At 36.7% G+C, this 16443-nt stretch overlaps 2 protein-coding genes across 2 annotated transcripts; one reads left to right on the forward strand and one right to left on the reverse strand.

Annotated features, from left to right (window-relative positions):
• Window positions 1–581: 581 nt before the first annotated feature.
• Window positions 582–5487, forward strand: LOC124174923 (solute carrier family 35 member C2). Its single transcript, XM_046554576.1, has 6 exons — window positions 582–1434; window positions 1516–1730; window positions 1819–1891; window positions 1995–2247; window positions 2396–2571; window positions 2658–5487. The coding sequence occupies exons 1-6, from the start codon at window positions 1174–1176 to the stop codon at window positions 3009–3011; spliced, it is 1332 nt and encodes a 443-aa protein (XP_046410532.1). The 5' UTR covers window positions 582–1173; the 3' UTR covers window positions 3012–5487.
• On the reverse strand, window positions 2939–13545 carry LOC124174922 (protein Jumonji). Its single transcript, XM_046554575.1, has 12 exons — window positions 13015–13545; window positions 12282–12451; window positions 8738–12074; window positions 8432–8657; window positions 8182–8334; window positions 7838–8036; window positions 7539–7690; window positions 7101–7410; window positions 6604–7010; window positions 6418–6516; window positions 6035–6337; window positions 2939–5949 (listed from the first exon to the last, which is right to left on the reverse strand). The coding sequence occupies exons 1-12, from the start codon at window positions 13098–13100 to the stop codon at window positions 5863–5865; spliced, it is 5529 nt and encodes a 1842-aa protein (XP_046410531.1). The 5' UTR covers window positions 13101–13545; the 3' UTR covers window positions 2939–5862.
• Window positions 13546–16443: the final 2898 nt, after the last annotated feature.

Here is a 16443-nt window from a genome sequence, read left to right on the forward strand (position 1 = left end):
GAAAGTTTTTTGAAGGCACCTCTCGCGATAGATTTTACATTTGTTTTTGCTCCGATAAAAGGATAAAATCAAATAGTTTTAGTTTGATACTATAATCCCAATCGAAATCTTTGTGTGATTATTCGGCGAGTTGAAAGTTAGTAGTGAAAATATACCTGCTCACAATGCCAGATAGAAATTGATAAATTCTTATGAGACGCGGAAAATTCAAACAATATAGCAAACTCGGTTTTCGAATCCGAATCCTTTCCGCATCTAGTACGAATTATTTAATTTCGATCTGGCATTTTTATCAGGGATCGCAGCAATCCAACATAGGGAAGTCGAAATATGTCTGCAGAAACTCCATAAACGCTACTGCAAGCATTATTCTAATCTCCAACGTTATCCCATGTAGATGTATACATTTCTTTCTAATTAATTAATCGTACATATGTTTTCACTATCAGAACCAAACGCGACGTGTTAAGTACAAGATAAGAACGTATGGGATAAATATAAACGGACGTTTATAACAATCGTATTCAAGTTGCAGGAAATGAAAGCTTAGACCGCGATAAGGAATTGGTCAATTTCATTTCCTTGTACACGATGCCAGCCTTGTAAAGCAAGTTATTGTTTTTGAAGCACGATCCGTACAGTAAACGAGTCGACTGTCTTTAGATATGCACGTAAATGAATCGTGCATGAATACGACTAAAAATTTGTGACAATATTCAGAGCGGAAAATACAGTCTCGGAATGGACTGAGTTGCTTTAAATTTGGAGAAGTCATCTTGAATCGCATGCGCGAAGATAACCGCCGATTAGAAGTGTGACGTGTTTTTTATATGCTGTTTATCAATTACTGATGATTGATCCATATGCGATTTGAAATGAATGTCTAAGGATTCGTCAAAAGCTAGTGTGTGATAAATGTCCCGTGATAAATTTCAGACGACGATAACGACTGATTAACACTGGAAAAAAAAGAAGAGGATCATAGTGAAGTGTGCCGTTTGACAGCTGGCGATAAGTTTTCTTAGCGAAATTTATACCTATGAAACGATGGACGAACCTTCAGCGCAAAACTGCTGTTAAATAATAGACCTGAGGTCATATCGATGCGAAACGTGAAACTGCTGGCTCGCGTAATGTGGGTTTGAAATTTTGTGGAGTTTCAGTTTCGAGGTTATGTTTACGCTTCGCGACACTGTTTCCAGACTACCCCGTAATAACAAGAATATGCCGAAATCTAACATTAAGTATGAAATCGCTAACCAGGAACCCGATGTCCCCGACTACTTTTTACAGCACGATACGCAATTCAAAAATACACCGACAAAACACCTGTCCTTCTGGTGGGGAATCCTCCTTACATCCCTTCTCATTCTTTTATACTTTGTTCTCTCGGTAGGACTCAGCTTTTATCAACAATGGTTACTTAAGTCATGGGTAAGAGTGCCGATCAAACATAATTCCAAGTCGCACCGCAAAAGTTTCATCGTTTGAATTTATCGCCAATTATTCCTACAGGATTTTCATTACCCACTGGGCGTAGTTCTCTGTCACTTGTTTGTAAAGTTCCTACTTTCCGCGCTGGTGCGATGTGTCCTAGAGTGCAAAACTGGGCAGCGGAGGGTCAGATTATCTTGGCAGAATATGCTGATCTACGTTGCGCCACCAGGTATAGCGAGCGGCCATGATATTGGCTTTTCAAATTGGGCTCTGGAGCTACTCACCATGTCGGTGTAAGTATGATTTGTTTTTTAATAAAACAACACACAATCACAGTTCAATTTTATGAAGAATTCATCTAACGCCTTCGCTGTATTTCAGGTACACAATGACTAAGTCAACGACGATCATTTTCATTCTTGGTTTTGCACTCTTATTCAAACTTGAAAGAAAGGTAAAGAAAAAAACTCCTACCATTTACTGGAAACTGATTGAATTCACTGCAGTAAAAATTCCACCTGATATTATTTTTCGCTCAAGAAGATTATTTTTTACAGTCATGGTCCTTGGTGGGAACCGTTGTAATGATATCAGGAGGTCTGGCAATGTTCACATATAAATCGGCAAAGCTCGATAGCCTTGGATTAGTTTTTGCTTTGCTAGCGTCATTCTCAAGCGGACTTCGTTGGACAATGGCGCAGCTTGTTATGCAAAAGTCCAAACTTGGCCTTGGAAATCCAATAGATATGATGTATCATATGCAACCTTGGATGTTTATATCTATAATACCCGTGGCATTATGGTTTGAGGGTATGAATCTTTGAAATTCACAACAGCATTATGACTGAGGTTTGAATAGGATTTGGATGATATCTGAAAATGAATGACTTTCGTACTTAATGATGACTTGAGAAATTTGAAATCCTGTTTATTAGTTCATTGAAGTGTATTCCCACAGGGACCACAATAAAAAATGGTTTGGCGAACACGAACTGGACCAACACTGGATCTGTGTTAGTAACCATTGCCGCTGTGCTTGGTGGAGCTATCATAGCATTTTGCATGGAACTCGCTGAGTACATGGTCGTTACACGTACCTCTAGCCTAACGCTATCCATATCTGGAATATTTAAGGTAGTTTTATTGGAAAAGTTTAAATGCTGCATAATAATGTCTATAGAGCCAACTAATGTTACTCATAACTCTTTATAAATTCACAGGAAATCTGCACGTTAGTCCTAGCGTTCGAGTGGAAAGGGGACGAAATGAGTAGCCTTAATTTCGTGGGCCTGCTGTTGTGCCTTGGCGGAATAATCCTTCATTCTTTTCAAAAATTTCGAATGACCAGAAAAGATAAAATTGAAGATCTTGAGCTGGAGCATAACTCTATGTTAAATAACCATACCAAATCCGATGATGGATTTGACACTAATTTACCGCTACTGTCAACACAGAAATCAACTTCGTTGACAAATTTACTCAACGAATTTTTCAGTTCGGATGAAGACGAAAATAAAAACGAGGAGAGCTCATCGCAGGTCCTCTTTAATATTTTACATCGCAGGGAACAGTGATTTGTATTGACGACGTAATAATGATAAGGCATATTATTACCAACTTTAAAAACTGTGTTATATTGCCAAGACGTAAACTCCCAATCTAATCATTTTCAAATCCTAGCTAAATTCCAACTGTATTGGAATTTCTTAGTTAGATTTTTAGAATTGCAAATCATCTTTCTGCAATGGCTTAGTTCGTAGCTCATTTTTTTACTTTTAGATTCCATGTACATGAATGGAAATTATCGCTGTATATTTTTTACTGATAATTTTTAGCCTTTGAAAGGTTTTAATAAATTATTACTATACATATAATACTTTCCTACGCCTAGGAATTTGATATGTAATATCGTTTTGTATATTCAGACTGGATGGCATAAAATTAATGATTCATACCTGCTTGCCATTACACAGTAATGCACATTAATGACAAGTCAGTTAAGTTAATTCGGGTCTGCCTTGCGGATTTCAAATACCCCACTGTATGATCTGTCTGTGCGTTAATAACGAGTCGCGAATTTTTCCAGTAATCACTTTATTACCTTTGTTAAAATTTTAATAACTACCGTAAAAAGACTGGATAAATTTCACGAACAAAGATCATTTACACTGTCATTTTTTACCCATGCCGCCACAGTGTCTAACATTTCACTCGAAATATATTCTATTTAAAAGAATGGTTTCCTATTTTATACCGTACATAGAATATGAGTGTGATTTATTGATAAACAAAGTTTTTGAATAAAATGATATACATTATATTTCGTATAATGTTACAATATTAAAAAACATTCCAATGTAGCTATCACTAGCATGCATCACTAGGTGAACACAATGCGTATTGTTTGACGAAGCCCGCTCGTTTGTGACTAGATAATAAGGCCATAGAATAATAATGTTTTTCTGTTGCATTTATGATAACCAGTATTATTATGATTGGTTTTGCTTTATAATCAAGTGAGTGATACTTACGTGTATAATTCTATATAAATTATGTTCTTCAAGTTCTGATCAGGGCGATAGTGATAGATTCGCATTAATTGAAAATGTATTACATTATACATCACGGTAAAAAAGAACCGCGTCTCAACTTGCAATTTTTCAACAGAAGATAATAAATATTTTCTGAAGCTAAAATAGCATATCAGTGATTAGCAACGTACTTACAATAAAAACATTGCAACTCGATTGCTTCTAGAATGTCTAATACATTTTGATGCAGTTTTATAAAAAATAAGCATGCATATTTTTCCAATTGGAAGAAAATTTGAAAGAACTGGATCATGTACCGTCAATATTTAAAATTTATCATTACACGTTACCTATAACATTTGTGAATATGACTAAAAAACCATTCTCAACACGAACACATCTTTATTACGGAACGATCTGATGGCATTGATCTCTCGACTTTTAATAAGTATAATAATATAAGACAAATAAACTCCCAATAATAATGAAAACCCCTTTTGTTCTCAATGAGCACTTCCAATCAGCACAGATAGTTATTCGTTCTTTGTAAAACAATCGGAACGACCAGAACATTATCTCGAAATATGGTCATACATTTTCATACCCTTTGTATATACCTACAGTTAGATACACGAGTGAGTACCTTTTACTTCAAAATTCAGTTTCATTCTTACTTTTAACTGATGGGAAATTCAAACAAGTTTTAGAACGTGAATAAAATGTGCAGTAGTTTTATTCCAAACAGTAAATAATTTATATTACGTACTGAATAAAGTTTAAACTAAATATACTGAATTTGGAAAATGAAAATCCATACAAATATAGAAATAACAAAGTTTCTTTGAACGGGTAGAAAATATATAAAATTTATATCAGATATTTCACTGCTTATGTACACAAATTGGTACTGTAAGTTTCTCAGCGAATTCGTTTTTTTCTTTCCAATTACACAATGACGTTAATAATTACAGAAATATAAATTTTCTAATCGACAAAAAACTCCTATACGCGTATCGACATCAATTTGGCACTCAATAACTATACAGAGAAAGCCTCGTCACTTTTTTTTTGCACTAATTATAGCATCACGTATAAATTCATCAAATTTGGTTGTAATTTAATACATTAAGGAACTACAACTATCGTTTTGATTAACCGTTATAAATTTCAGTATTACAGTTGGATAAATTCGGACTACTTAGGTATGGACGAGAAAGAAAATTTCTGCTCCTTTTCACCCGTTATTATTTGTTACGTAAAGACTGATCTACAATATACTAATTCCCTACAGTATTTTAACTCGAATAATTTGACTTTATCGTGTGAGTAGCATAACGACACACTAATTTATAAATATATCAAATTAAAATATGACTACAAAAACGGAGACACTTCAGTCAAACATGAAAGTTGAGAAATTAAATACATCAATTTTATCATTAATTTAATTTTCTCCCTCTCAATAGAGTTATTTATAAATTGTTGAACTTTAGTACTACACGATCGTTCAGATGAAAAATCTTGTGAAAAAAAATTCGATCGTGATGCACGAAAAATATTGTTTAACAGTGATCTGCGCCTTGTTATATGATGGGTACCTATTTTTTCTCTCGTGTCAAAAATCACTCGTCATCTTTTAATGATTTTATAGAAATCGGCATTTCGATCTCGGAGTATTTGTGATGTCTAACAAAACTTTTTAAAATGCCATACCAGGCATTATTATAATTACTATTGCTACTATTTTTTTCGTCAGTAAAACAATGACGTAATAAATAATGTATAGAACTAATCATGGCTTCAACCTTAGAAAATATTAAAATAAATTGATAAATAATTGCCTATGTGAAAATTCTATCAAATAAATATAATATCACTACAAATTTTTTATCGCCTATTTAGCTTGTCTCATTTGATTAGTCTTCTTAGATTTGGCTTCGATTTTATCCTCCAATTTATGTATGAGATCATCCAACTCCGCCTGAAAATTAAATATTCAAAAAATATACGAGACCCATTACAGGAACTTGATTTTAATTCATTGTTACGGATTTCATATGTCATACCTCACTATATGTGTACATAAGCGTAGAGTGTTTCAGAAGCTGTTTTTTCCTCGTAAGTATCTGACAAGCATGTGGAAGACAATAGACACAATCGTCCTGCAAGTTGCTCACTAGTGAAACGAACAGATTGGCACGACAAGTTTCGCACTCAAAGTCACTGTCGTCTTCCTTAACTTTTTTTCCTCTTCTTCGCTTTCCACTATCAGGTAAGGGTAGCCTCTCAGTATTCGTTAGACCGGCATTTCCCAGTAGTCTACGATATTCTAATTCTCTCTCCCGAATATTCATCACAGTTGGTAATATCTACAATGATAAGTAAGGAAGTAATAATTACTACTTGATATTCATTTCAAATACGATTACTTTAGACAAAAAATTCTTACCTGTTTAAGTACATCGACATGGGATCTAGTATCATTAATAATACTGAACAACAGTCTTTCAAATGAAAATATTGATGGCTCACAGCTCTCCTGTATATCCTATAAGAATTACCAACCACTGTGAAATACGACACAAATAGTAGGTGAAAAAATAAAAGATACGGATTTTCAATTCTGAATAGTTACCTTGAATACTTGTTCCGCAGTAACGAGCCAGGACGATTGTGCAAAGTATACACTTTCAGAAACAACATACCCAGTGCATATACTAGAGGTGAAGGCTTTAGGAAATACAATAATGAACTGTCCGGGCTCTTGCACTGTCTGGCATAGGGGAACACCATTTTTCACAAGCAATTCTGGTGGGACCATGGCCGTGTCCGACGGTAACCAAATCGTTTTATTCTTGCAATATCGTGGTACCATTTTAGCCAAAGCATCTCTAAAGTTGTCACTGTGCTCATCAGGAATCCCGTACCAAATTTTTTTAGCCCCTGTATGCAAATATTCTATCCACGGCAGACCGTGAGGATCTCTGTACCAGCAACATGCACTGAACAGCATTCCAACATGTAGCGTTGGCACAGTAACACCTAGTAACGTATTGCCAATATAAAAAATAAAGTACAATGTAAGCTATTTTTACCCTCAAGTTCCTTGAGTACAAAAAATATATGCCGTACCCATTAAGGGCCCCAATGCTCTGAGTACCGAACCAGCATTATTAGTCAATACTTTAAGATTCCAAGGATGTCTAGCAAACGGACTGTTTTTAGCAACAGAAAACCCAAAACCCCGACCGCTCGAGTCAATACTGGCTGCGTGAACACAAACGTGTCGTTTCCTCTCTGCGACATGTTTCCAAAATGCTGCTTCAACTTCATTTGCTGCTGCACCCTCAGCTTCACCAGATGGTGGTTGACTCTCACCGAACCACATACGTTGTGTATTTCGTGCGATGCGGTAGAATGCATTTAATGGCATATTTCTCCCCTTTGAAAAGAATAGTTTAAAGATTTTCAATTCCGAACTATGCATTCATAATTGTTCAAATCATAGAATATTTATTTGAGATTAAATTTCATATTTGAATAATGATTTATCAGAACAGTCTGACTTACTTTGACAATACATTCCTCAGTTTCATCAGAACTATCCTCGTCGTCATCTTCAGCGTCATTATCACTAGAAGGTGCAGTCTGTGTTTGCAAGGCCTTGCTCTCACGCTTGGCCCAATCAGTTTCTACTTCATCGAACAGTTTTTCTCTCTCCTCTGAAAAAATTCCGTATGAAAAATGTAAGACCAATACAACAATGTCGATTGCCAGCTTGCATGGAGCCTTATCAGCACCCGAAGAAACCGCTTTCAGTTCGATCTTACGAAGGTAACTATAAGGGAATTATTAAGTGTTGAAATTACCCGGCGAAAGCGTGTCATACGGCAATAAATATTTACAGTAGATATCATCCAACTTAGTAACTCGGTCCTGAGCAGATTTCGGAATTTTCATCCCGTCAGCCACCTTCTGCCATTTTTTTTTCTCAATCACCTCCTTCAAGCCACCTAGACTCTGCACCGTTTGATACAAGTGTGGTAAATCTACCTCCATACCACCAATCTAAGAAAATTACATTTATTGTAGATTCTTAAGGCTTGGAGTAAGTTAAAGGATTTTACAAACTACTCAAACTGTGTATATGTAATGTAGTGTTTAAAGACCGACGAAAAAACAAATTATAAGTAGAATTGTAATTCACACAAACCCAGGGAGGATGAGTGAGAGTGATACTCTGTGTTGCCAAATATTTTTTAATAGCCATCATTTCCTTAACATTGGGTCCCCACCGATGCAACATCCGATGAACGTATTGATTATAAGCTGTAAAACGCATGTCATCCGATACTTTACATTCAGGCTGCAATAAATAAGAGAAAACATTAAAAGGAGTGAAACCGCTACATCTATAGAATGAATAATTAACAGAAAAGTTTTCAATTTAGTGCTCTACTCACTTTAAAGTTTACCGGTGGAACTACACGACAGATTCCAAACTTCTCAGCAATAGGGCGTATTTTATCAATGTACTCCAATGGGTCTTGAAAATCTTTCTCGGTTGGATGAAACGTAGGAGCTTCGACAAGACGAGCCTCTTCATCCGCATTTTTTGGGCTCGGAAAGGTAGTCGGATTGCTAGGTGAACAGAACTCTGATGTTTTTGGTTTAGACTTGGATTGAGATCTGGACATAAAATTACAAATGCATAATAAATGTTGATAGTCCAGTATACAACGTCCTCATTTTAACAGTGAAATGCTTACCGTTTACCGCTTTTCACGGAATCTATAGATGTTTTTCTTTCTCTAGAGGCTTTAGGAGACTTTTGAACTTTGTCCGGTACTACGCTAGTTCCTGTTGCAGTAGAAGCATTTTGATGCTGTGTTGTTTGCGTGAGTGTAAAACTTTTGTTGGATAAGGGATGCTGAAAGTTAGACGTAGATGGTGTAGGTACTACACTCGTTGAAGTTGACGGAGCAGGATTGTCAAGTCCAGAAGTTGATGAATTCTGCGGTACACGAGCTGTTGGCTGAACCGTACCTACGGGTGGACATCGAGCTACTGTAGAAGGTGGTTTAGTAATTAGTTTCGCTCTTAGTAAAACGCGTTGGTTTGGACCAGTTGGACCCTCGGTGCCAAGTTTGACAGCAACGCCTTGAATCAATTGTTGACCCTGCACCAAATTTGGACCATTCCTGGTAACAGCTTGTAAGGGTATATAAAATAATTGACCCCCATCATTGTCATCTTCATTATCATTGTTACGATCCGTCTGAGTTGATATTTCAGTACTTTTCAAGATCGATTCGTCTGTCGTAGTGGTTTGCGGCTCTTGCGATTGCTCATCAAGATTCACTTGCACAGCTATAGAAGTACTGCAGCCAACGTTACTCCAGCTTGTAGTCAGTTTGTCGATTGGCAAAACCTGCATCGTTGCTAGATCGGCAAAAATCTTTGGGAGTTCGAATTGATTTGCCTTCGGAGTATCAGCAGAAGCAGAATCCTGGTTCTGAACATTCTGTGTCTCTTCCTCAGTTTTTGCGGCCTCCTCTTCGGACATCAAAGGCACACTATCTGGTTTGTTGTCAGTGTCCTTAAGCCTCCGCCGAAACGGTGTACTGATTGGAGTTTCATTGTCACTTTCAAATGCATATACGCTACTTTCGTTCTCTGGAGAAAAGGCATTTGCACTCGGAGTGATATCTTTACGTTCTTTTACCTTGGGCAAAAAAGGTTTTCGCGGCTGAAAGGATTTTTTGTCTGGCGATTTCTTATCCGGCGAACCATCGATAGAGTTATGATCAGATTTAGAAACAGCATCACTGTCCTCGCCGAAGGATGAATCTTTGCTAGTTTTCATATTTCTTCCTTTAATAATTTCTTTTATATCGGCATTTATTCTATTACGATTTGTCGGTATTCCTTGCTGCTTAGGTGGAGAATGTTGTACGTGAACATTTAATATTGGTGGAATTTTATTCTGAACTACGTTGTTATACTTGTAATTATTTTTTTCAGTTGTTTTTGAAAAACTTATATTTACTGGCCGAACTAAGTGCTGAATTCTAGTAGATATAGATATATGGCTGACGTCATTCTTTACTTTCACCGTATCTTCAAATTTAAAACCAGAAACGTTTTCCATTTCTGCTTTACTCTCTTCTTTTGCCATGGAACTTTCATTTAACCATTTCTCAATCTGTTCAGTAGACATATTCACTCTTTCTTTTCGTACCAGAGACGATGACCGAGGCATGTCAATTATATTAACAGTAGAATCGCTTGGATTATGATTATAAATTTCATGTACATTCATTGACACTACAGGTATAACTGGTGGTGCTGATTTGATCTCCGATAAACTCAAGTCTTCAGGAATAGGTTTGGTTGATGACTCATTTACATTTATAGTCACAGGTAAAGAATCGCTTGTTTCTACATCAGAAGAAGGCTTATTTTTTATATTCATTGCATCCGTTTCGGGCAAACCATGTGTTTTAAGCACATCTAATTTCCTGCTGTCCTCCTCAGATGCAAGCAGATTAGCCTTAACATGAGTGTGACACGAGTTTAAGACCTTCGATATGGCTTTATTAGAAAACCCTCGAAAAGATTCTTCATCGTCTGATATTTTTGAAGTGTCGTATTTGTCATCAACATTTGGAGGAGGTGTATTTTCGGACTTTGCTTTATCAACTTTCACAGACTTGATCGGCTCATTTTTCTTTTTCTTTTTCATCATTTTATCAAGCAGCATTCCTAAAGTTTCTTCATCCGATTCAGAGTTGTCACTTTTACTCTTAGATTTGTTTGATTTTTGTTTAGGTACGCTAGTCTTCACAAGGCTTTCCTTTAATCTTCCAGAATTTTGATCCCGCTTTCTTTTCACCATCACTTTTTCTTTTTCAGTTTTCGTACTTTTTTCTGACTGCAATTTAGAGGGCACGTTTCTCGGCGATGATCTGAGGCTTCTGCTCGTTGACTCAGCTAACTTTCCAAGACTTCTCCTCGTCACAGGTTTAATATTCTCAGATTGCACTGAACATGCCGAATCGTCTTCGCTGTCCAACTCGCAATACTTTTGTATTTTTAACGGCCGCTTATTCTTTACCATGCTCCTGTCAACTTTATCTTTGGAAAACCGAGTGCTGCTTCCCCTGCTATTCTCAGATTTGGCATCTTTGTTACTGTTTAGTTTCGAAGTCTGTTTTACTTTAGCTCGTATTTCACTTTCCCTCTGCGCTATTCTTCTGGCATTTGGCAGTTCGGGAAAACTATCAACCGATAAATTATCTTCATTATCTAAATCCGGACTGACTAATTTCCTACCAAGAATTTCCATATACACCGCAGCTGCTTCTTTGGTCTTTCTAGATGGGCGTCTCGATAGAACCTGAGCCTGTATTGTTTCTCGGTGAGATCTAGTTATTCTTCTTGTTTCTGACTTGCTTCTTGTGCAAACTTTTTTTGCATGTCTGGTCTGCCGTTTTGAACGTAGCATCGCTCTAATAGTTGGTGAATTATCGTCCGAAGAAACGTCGGTATTTGAAGAATCATTACATCTCTCTCTGACAAGTGATCTCTTTTTTGCTTTGGGCAATTCTACTTTTCCTTTTATGATTCCAACATTTTTACTTTTATTAGCAATGGCGCTACTCCGTAGACAGTGTCTCTTTGTTTCAACCTTGGGTAGAAACTTTTTGGGTGGAACGATACTTGCTGTTTTCATTTTGGCTCTATCGGTAGATGACCGAGTTCTCATTATGCATGTAGGTTTAAATTTGTTCTTTATCCTTTGCTTTGCCAGACGCTGTTCTTGGTACTTTTTCTTCAATGCCTCAACGGCAGATGCTGCCATTTTACTTGTTTTAAACTTTGTCATATTTTTCTCACTTGTAGTTATTTTTTTATCGGTGGAAATACTACTGCCTTTCCCATTTGATTTCTGTGTACTGGTAGTTGATTTAGGTGTTTCTGTTCCAGATGTTGAAGTTGGTGGTATAGGCTTTTTAACAACGCTAATCGAAGATTTTTGGCCCTGCTTTACTTTCCGACTTCCAACATTGAAAAAATCTAAACTGGGAGGCAGCATTGGTGTACCTAAAAGTAAAAATTATATTACCTTACATTACTGCAATGTAATTCAGCAGATTTATATATTACTGGTATTTAATGTTGAGTAAATGAATAGAATATCAATTTTAATTCATATAAGATAACATGTTATTAGATTTATGTATTGGATATATATATATATCTTTATACATATCAAGATAAATGAATGACTTTTTAAAAACATGTATTGACCTCGGAAGCATAAGAATGTTAAGAAGTCTTCAGTGTTCGGACGCCCATGAGTTATCAATTCTGTAATAACTGCAGGCTTGGCCTTTTCCTTTTCCTTGATAGAAGATTGCGTGGAACCAAATATAGTCGCTACACCCTGGGCAAATTTTCTTTGCGCGTGGACTTTGGTCCTAAAATAAATGATGAATAGTATATGAACAAAGGTATAAAAAAACATAGAATCTGTTACTTTGATTATGAGTATAGTTCATGGTTCATTATTTTGCACATGCAATAAATAAAAAAGAGAATGTTGATGTTCAAAATATGGTTGTGCAAAACAATGAGATCCCAATCAAAACTTCAGCTGTTCATGAGACATGTGACAAAACAAAAAGACAAGAAAAGTAAGAATAATAACTGCTGAAGACCCAAACAATGCTTCTCTTGAACTACAATAAGTAGAAGGCTGAAAAATCAATACATTAATGAACCCTGTGAAATTGTTGAACAATGAAAGCCTGTGATAATCAATACTCTTAGAGAGTGGCAATTACGTGTTATGCAAATAACGTATTTGTAGGCTAATTTCATGGGAGTTTCATTAGCATCTTTTGAAAATGAATACTAATGTCTATTGGGTTTCAAGGGATCATCCCTATTCTGTAACAATTATTTATAGGTGCTGAAAGCAATGTGTAGCTGTCAGCTGCGACGTGAGTTGATTTAAATACGTGCAAATAGATCATTTTACCTTTTCGGAGATTCTGAAAGAGGGTCCATGAGGTCAACAAGATCACCTTCCCTTCTCTTCCTTTTGTCATTTCTACTAAGGACCATTTTCGTGTCAAAGTGATTGAGTAAATTTTTTACTATGTTTAGCGCACTATATTAGGTTTATTTATTGGTAAAGTTGGGCACAACGTCGAAACTTAATTAATTATTATTTTATTAACTAGATTAGCATAATTAATCATAAAGATATTTATCAGCAAAAATCAAACTAGCTGTAATTTGTGTGCAGTGGTGGACGATGGGAATGGCCAACAGCCCCCGGTTGGAAAACCGATACTTGGGGCCGCTTTATATGTTTTATACTCTTTAAACCACTCGGTATTCCCATCTGCTTTCCGCACTTCTATCAACATCATAAATATGTATATACACAGTGATTACGATGGGGACTACTTCTTTTTTTAATGGATTTTATATCTTGAAGAGAACATAACTGTTTATTCTTCGTATCACAGCAGACAATCGTGAACTTTAAATCACTGAATCACAAGTGCAATTACTAGTCCCGGTACACAAACTGTGGTTGCTAAATTTACTAGAGTGATCGTAGGATAGAGGTTGTCTCCATACTCGGAACAGCAACATCGAAAAAGGGGCTCTAGTGGCTGTTTGAAAAAGCTGGTTATGCAGCTATGACGTCATAACCGGCACTTTCGGACAATTCAAGAGTTAGATTGTAAGTTGAGTCGCGAAAATGTAATGGAACGTAACAATCAGTACTTTGGGTTACCATTATCAATTAATTGCTAAAGTACAACAGGCAAACGTAAAACAACCGCATTACAGAACAATAGTGAAAATGATATGTGACGAACGCAACAAAAAAATGCCACGCATCGTAACTCAATTAGTTAAGTCAATGGATATGGTTCAATATTTTTTCCAACACTTTAGAAATCCAGGATTGTGAATGAAAGTGTAAACTCTTCATAGACTAATCGGACTTCAAGAATTCCTAAAAAGGTGTTTGATTCGTTTTTGAACCAGCTGCTAATATACTGCAAAATAATGAGGGAAATTTCAACTTTTTATTCACCTTAATCTAGGTGACATAAAATAGTAAAAATAAAATATCGTATCCTGCAGAGGTGCGTTGAGCTTGTAGGCAAGCTGGAATTAGAATTATACTTACTAACTAAGACAATGACTATCTGATAGAATATTTTTCATAAACTGCTTAAGATAATGTATACTGCGCTTCTGTGTCCCGTTATATTAATAAGTATTTTTACGCAAAATTTAATAAAACTTTTGCATTTTGTCTTTCACATACTTTTGTACTACTTGGTAACTCGTTGAATTACTAAACACTGACACCCAAACACTTGTACAGAATTCAGATACACTGAATAAACGGATAAAAATTAGTGGGTATAAATTTATCTTCCCCACCTTTCCGAAAAGACAGTGCAAATTTCGTGTATTTTGGCCGTAATTCTAGATCCATTATTGACGAGGATTGGCCTTGCTTCTTCTGCGATATTTGAACCGTAAAATTTTTTCTCTGGAATTGACGTGTACAACACTACTTAGGCTAATTGGACCCCGAGGAACGCAGAAGATGCACCAAAAACACCTTTGGACCAACAGCTGAGAAATGACAAAGGAAATCTTTGGTTCTTTGGCTGTTACTTTTCATCAGTTGATCGCAGCATATTCGGACTGCACTTAATCGATTTCTCGCGTAAAATTATGTCGGAATAGTGCATCAAAGAATTAATTCCAGCACTTTTCAAAATCGCCAAAATTTTAACCAAAAATGCAAAGGGGTTAGTCTTAGTTTTCTCTTCATTTTTGGAGCCGAAAATTTATGGTCTCAGAATCGATTTGTATGACCCTCCCCTGACTAATTGAACCCTCAGGAGTTGAGAAAACGCAGCAAAAAGAGCGTAGGACCAACGGCAGAGAAATTACGAAGGAAAGAGCACCAGCTGAAAAATGTCAAAAACACAGGTTCTCGTGTTTCGGCTGTAACTTTTGATTCGTTGCTCGCAGCGTATTGAAACTGCGCCCAATCGATTCCTAGCGCAAAGTTATGCCGGAATAGGGCATCAAAGAATTAATTCCAGCACTTTTCAAAATCGCCCAAATTTTTGCCAAAAATGCAAAGGGGTTAGCCTTACTTTTTTTTCATTTTCGGAGCCAAAAATTTTTGGTCTCAGATTCGATTTGTACGACCATTTTCTGACTAATTGGACCCCCAGGAACTCAGAAAACGCAGCGAAAAGAGCGTAGGACCAACGGCAGAGAAATTACGAAGGAAAGAGCACCAGCTGAAAAATGTCAAAAACACAGGTTCTCGTTTTTTGGCTGTAACTTTTGATTCGTTGCTCGCAGCGTATTGAAACTGCGCCCAATCGATTTCTAGCGCAAAGTTATGCCGGAATAGGGCATCAAAGAATTAATTCCAGCACTTTTCAAAATCGCCCAAATTTTTGCCAAAAATGCAAAGGGGTTAGCCTTACTTTTTTTTCATTTTCGGAGCCAAAAATTTTTGGTCTCAGATTCGATTTGTACGACCATTTTCTCACTAATTGGACCCCCAGGAACTCAGAAAACGCAGCGAAAAGAGCGTAGGACCAACGGCAGAGAAATTACGAAGGAAAGAGCACCAGCTGAAAAATGTCAAAAACACAGGTTCTCGTTTTTTGGCTGTAACTTTTGATTCGTTGCTCGCAGCGTATTGAAACTGCGCCCAATCGATTTCTAGCGCAAAGTTATGCCGGAATAGGGCATCAAAGAATTAATTCCAGCACTTTTCAAAATCGCCCAAATTTTTGCCAAAAATGCAAAGGGGTTAGCCTTACTTTTTTTTCATTTTCGGAGCCAAAAATTTTTGGTCTCAGATTCGATTTGTACGACCATTTTCTGACTAATTGGACCCCCAGGAACTCAGAAAACGCAGCGAAAAGAGCGTAGGACCAACGGCAGAGAAATTACGAAGGAAAGAGCACCAGCTGAAAAATGTCAAAAACACAGGTTCTCGTTTTTTGGCTGTAACTTTTGATTCGTTGCTCGCAGCGTATTGAAACTGCGCCCAATCGATTCCTAGCGCAAAGTTATGCCGGAATAGGGCATCAAAGAATTAATTCCAGCACTTTTCAAAATCGACCAAATTTTTGCCAAAAATGCAAAGGGGTTGGCCTTACTTTTTTTTCATTTTCGGAGCCAAAAATTTTTGGTCTCAGATTCGATTTGTACGACCATTTTCTGACTAATTGGACCCCCAGGAACTCAGAAAACGCAGCGAAAAGAGCGTAGGACCAACGGCAGAGAAATTACGAAGGAAAGAGCACCAGCTGAAAAATGTCAAAAACACAGGTTCTCGTTTTTTGGCTGTAACTTTTGATTCGTTGCTCGCAGCGTATTGAAACTGCGCCCAATCGAT

The sequence above is a fragment of the Neodiprion fabricii genome, chromosome 2 (genome assembly GCF_021155785.1).
Source record: "Neodiprion fabricii isolate iyNeoFabr1 chromosome 2, iyNeoFabr1.1, whole genome shotgun sequence".
NCBI lineage: Eukaryota > Metazoa > Arthropoda > Insecta > Hymenoptera > Diprionidae > Neodiprion > Neodiprion fabricii.

Coding starts and splice junctions, on each gene's coding strand:
- LOC124174923 (XM_046554576.1), top strand. CDS start 1,174: ATGTTTACGCTTCGCGACACTGTTTCCAGACTACCCCGTAATAACAAG. Junction 1,731..1,818: donor GAGCTACTCACCATGTCGGT/GTAAGTATGATT, acceptor GCTGTATTTCAG/GTACACAATGACTAAGTCAA. Junction 2,248..2,395: donor CGTGGCATTATGGTTTGAGG/GTATGAATCTTT, acceptor GTATTCCCACAG/GGACCACAATAAAAAATGGT.
- LOC124174922 (XM_046554575.1), bottom strand. CDS start 13,100: ATGGTCCTTAGTAGAAATGACAAAAGGAAGAGAAGGGAAGGTGATCTT. Junction 7,691..7,837: donor GTATGACACGCTTTCGCCGG/GTAATTTCAACA, acceptor GAATTTTTTCAG/AGGAGAGAGAAAAACTGTTC. Junction 7,011..7,100: donor AGCATTGGGGCCCTTAATGG/GTACGGCATATA, acceptor ATACGTTACTAG/GTGTTACTGTGCCAACGCTA.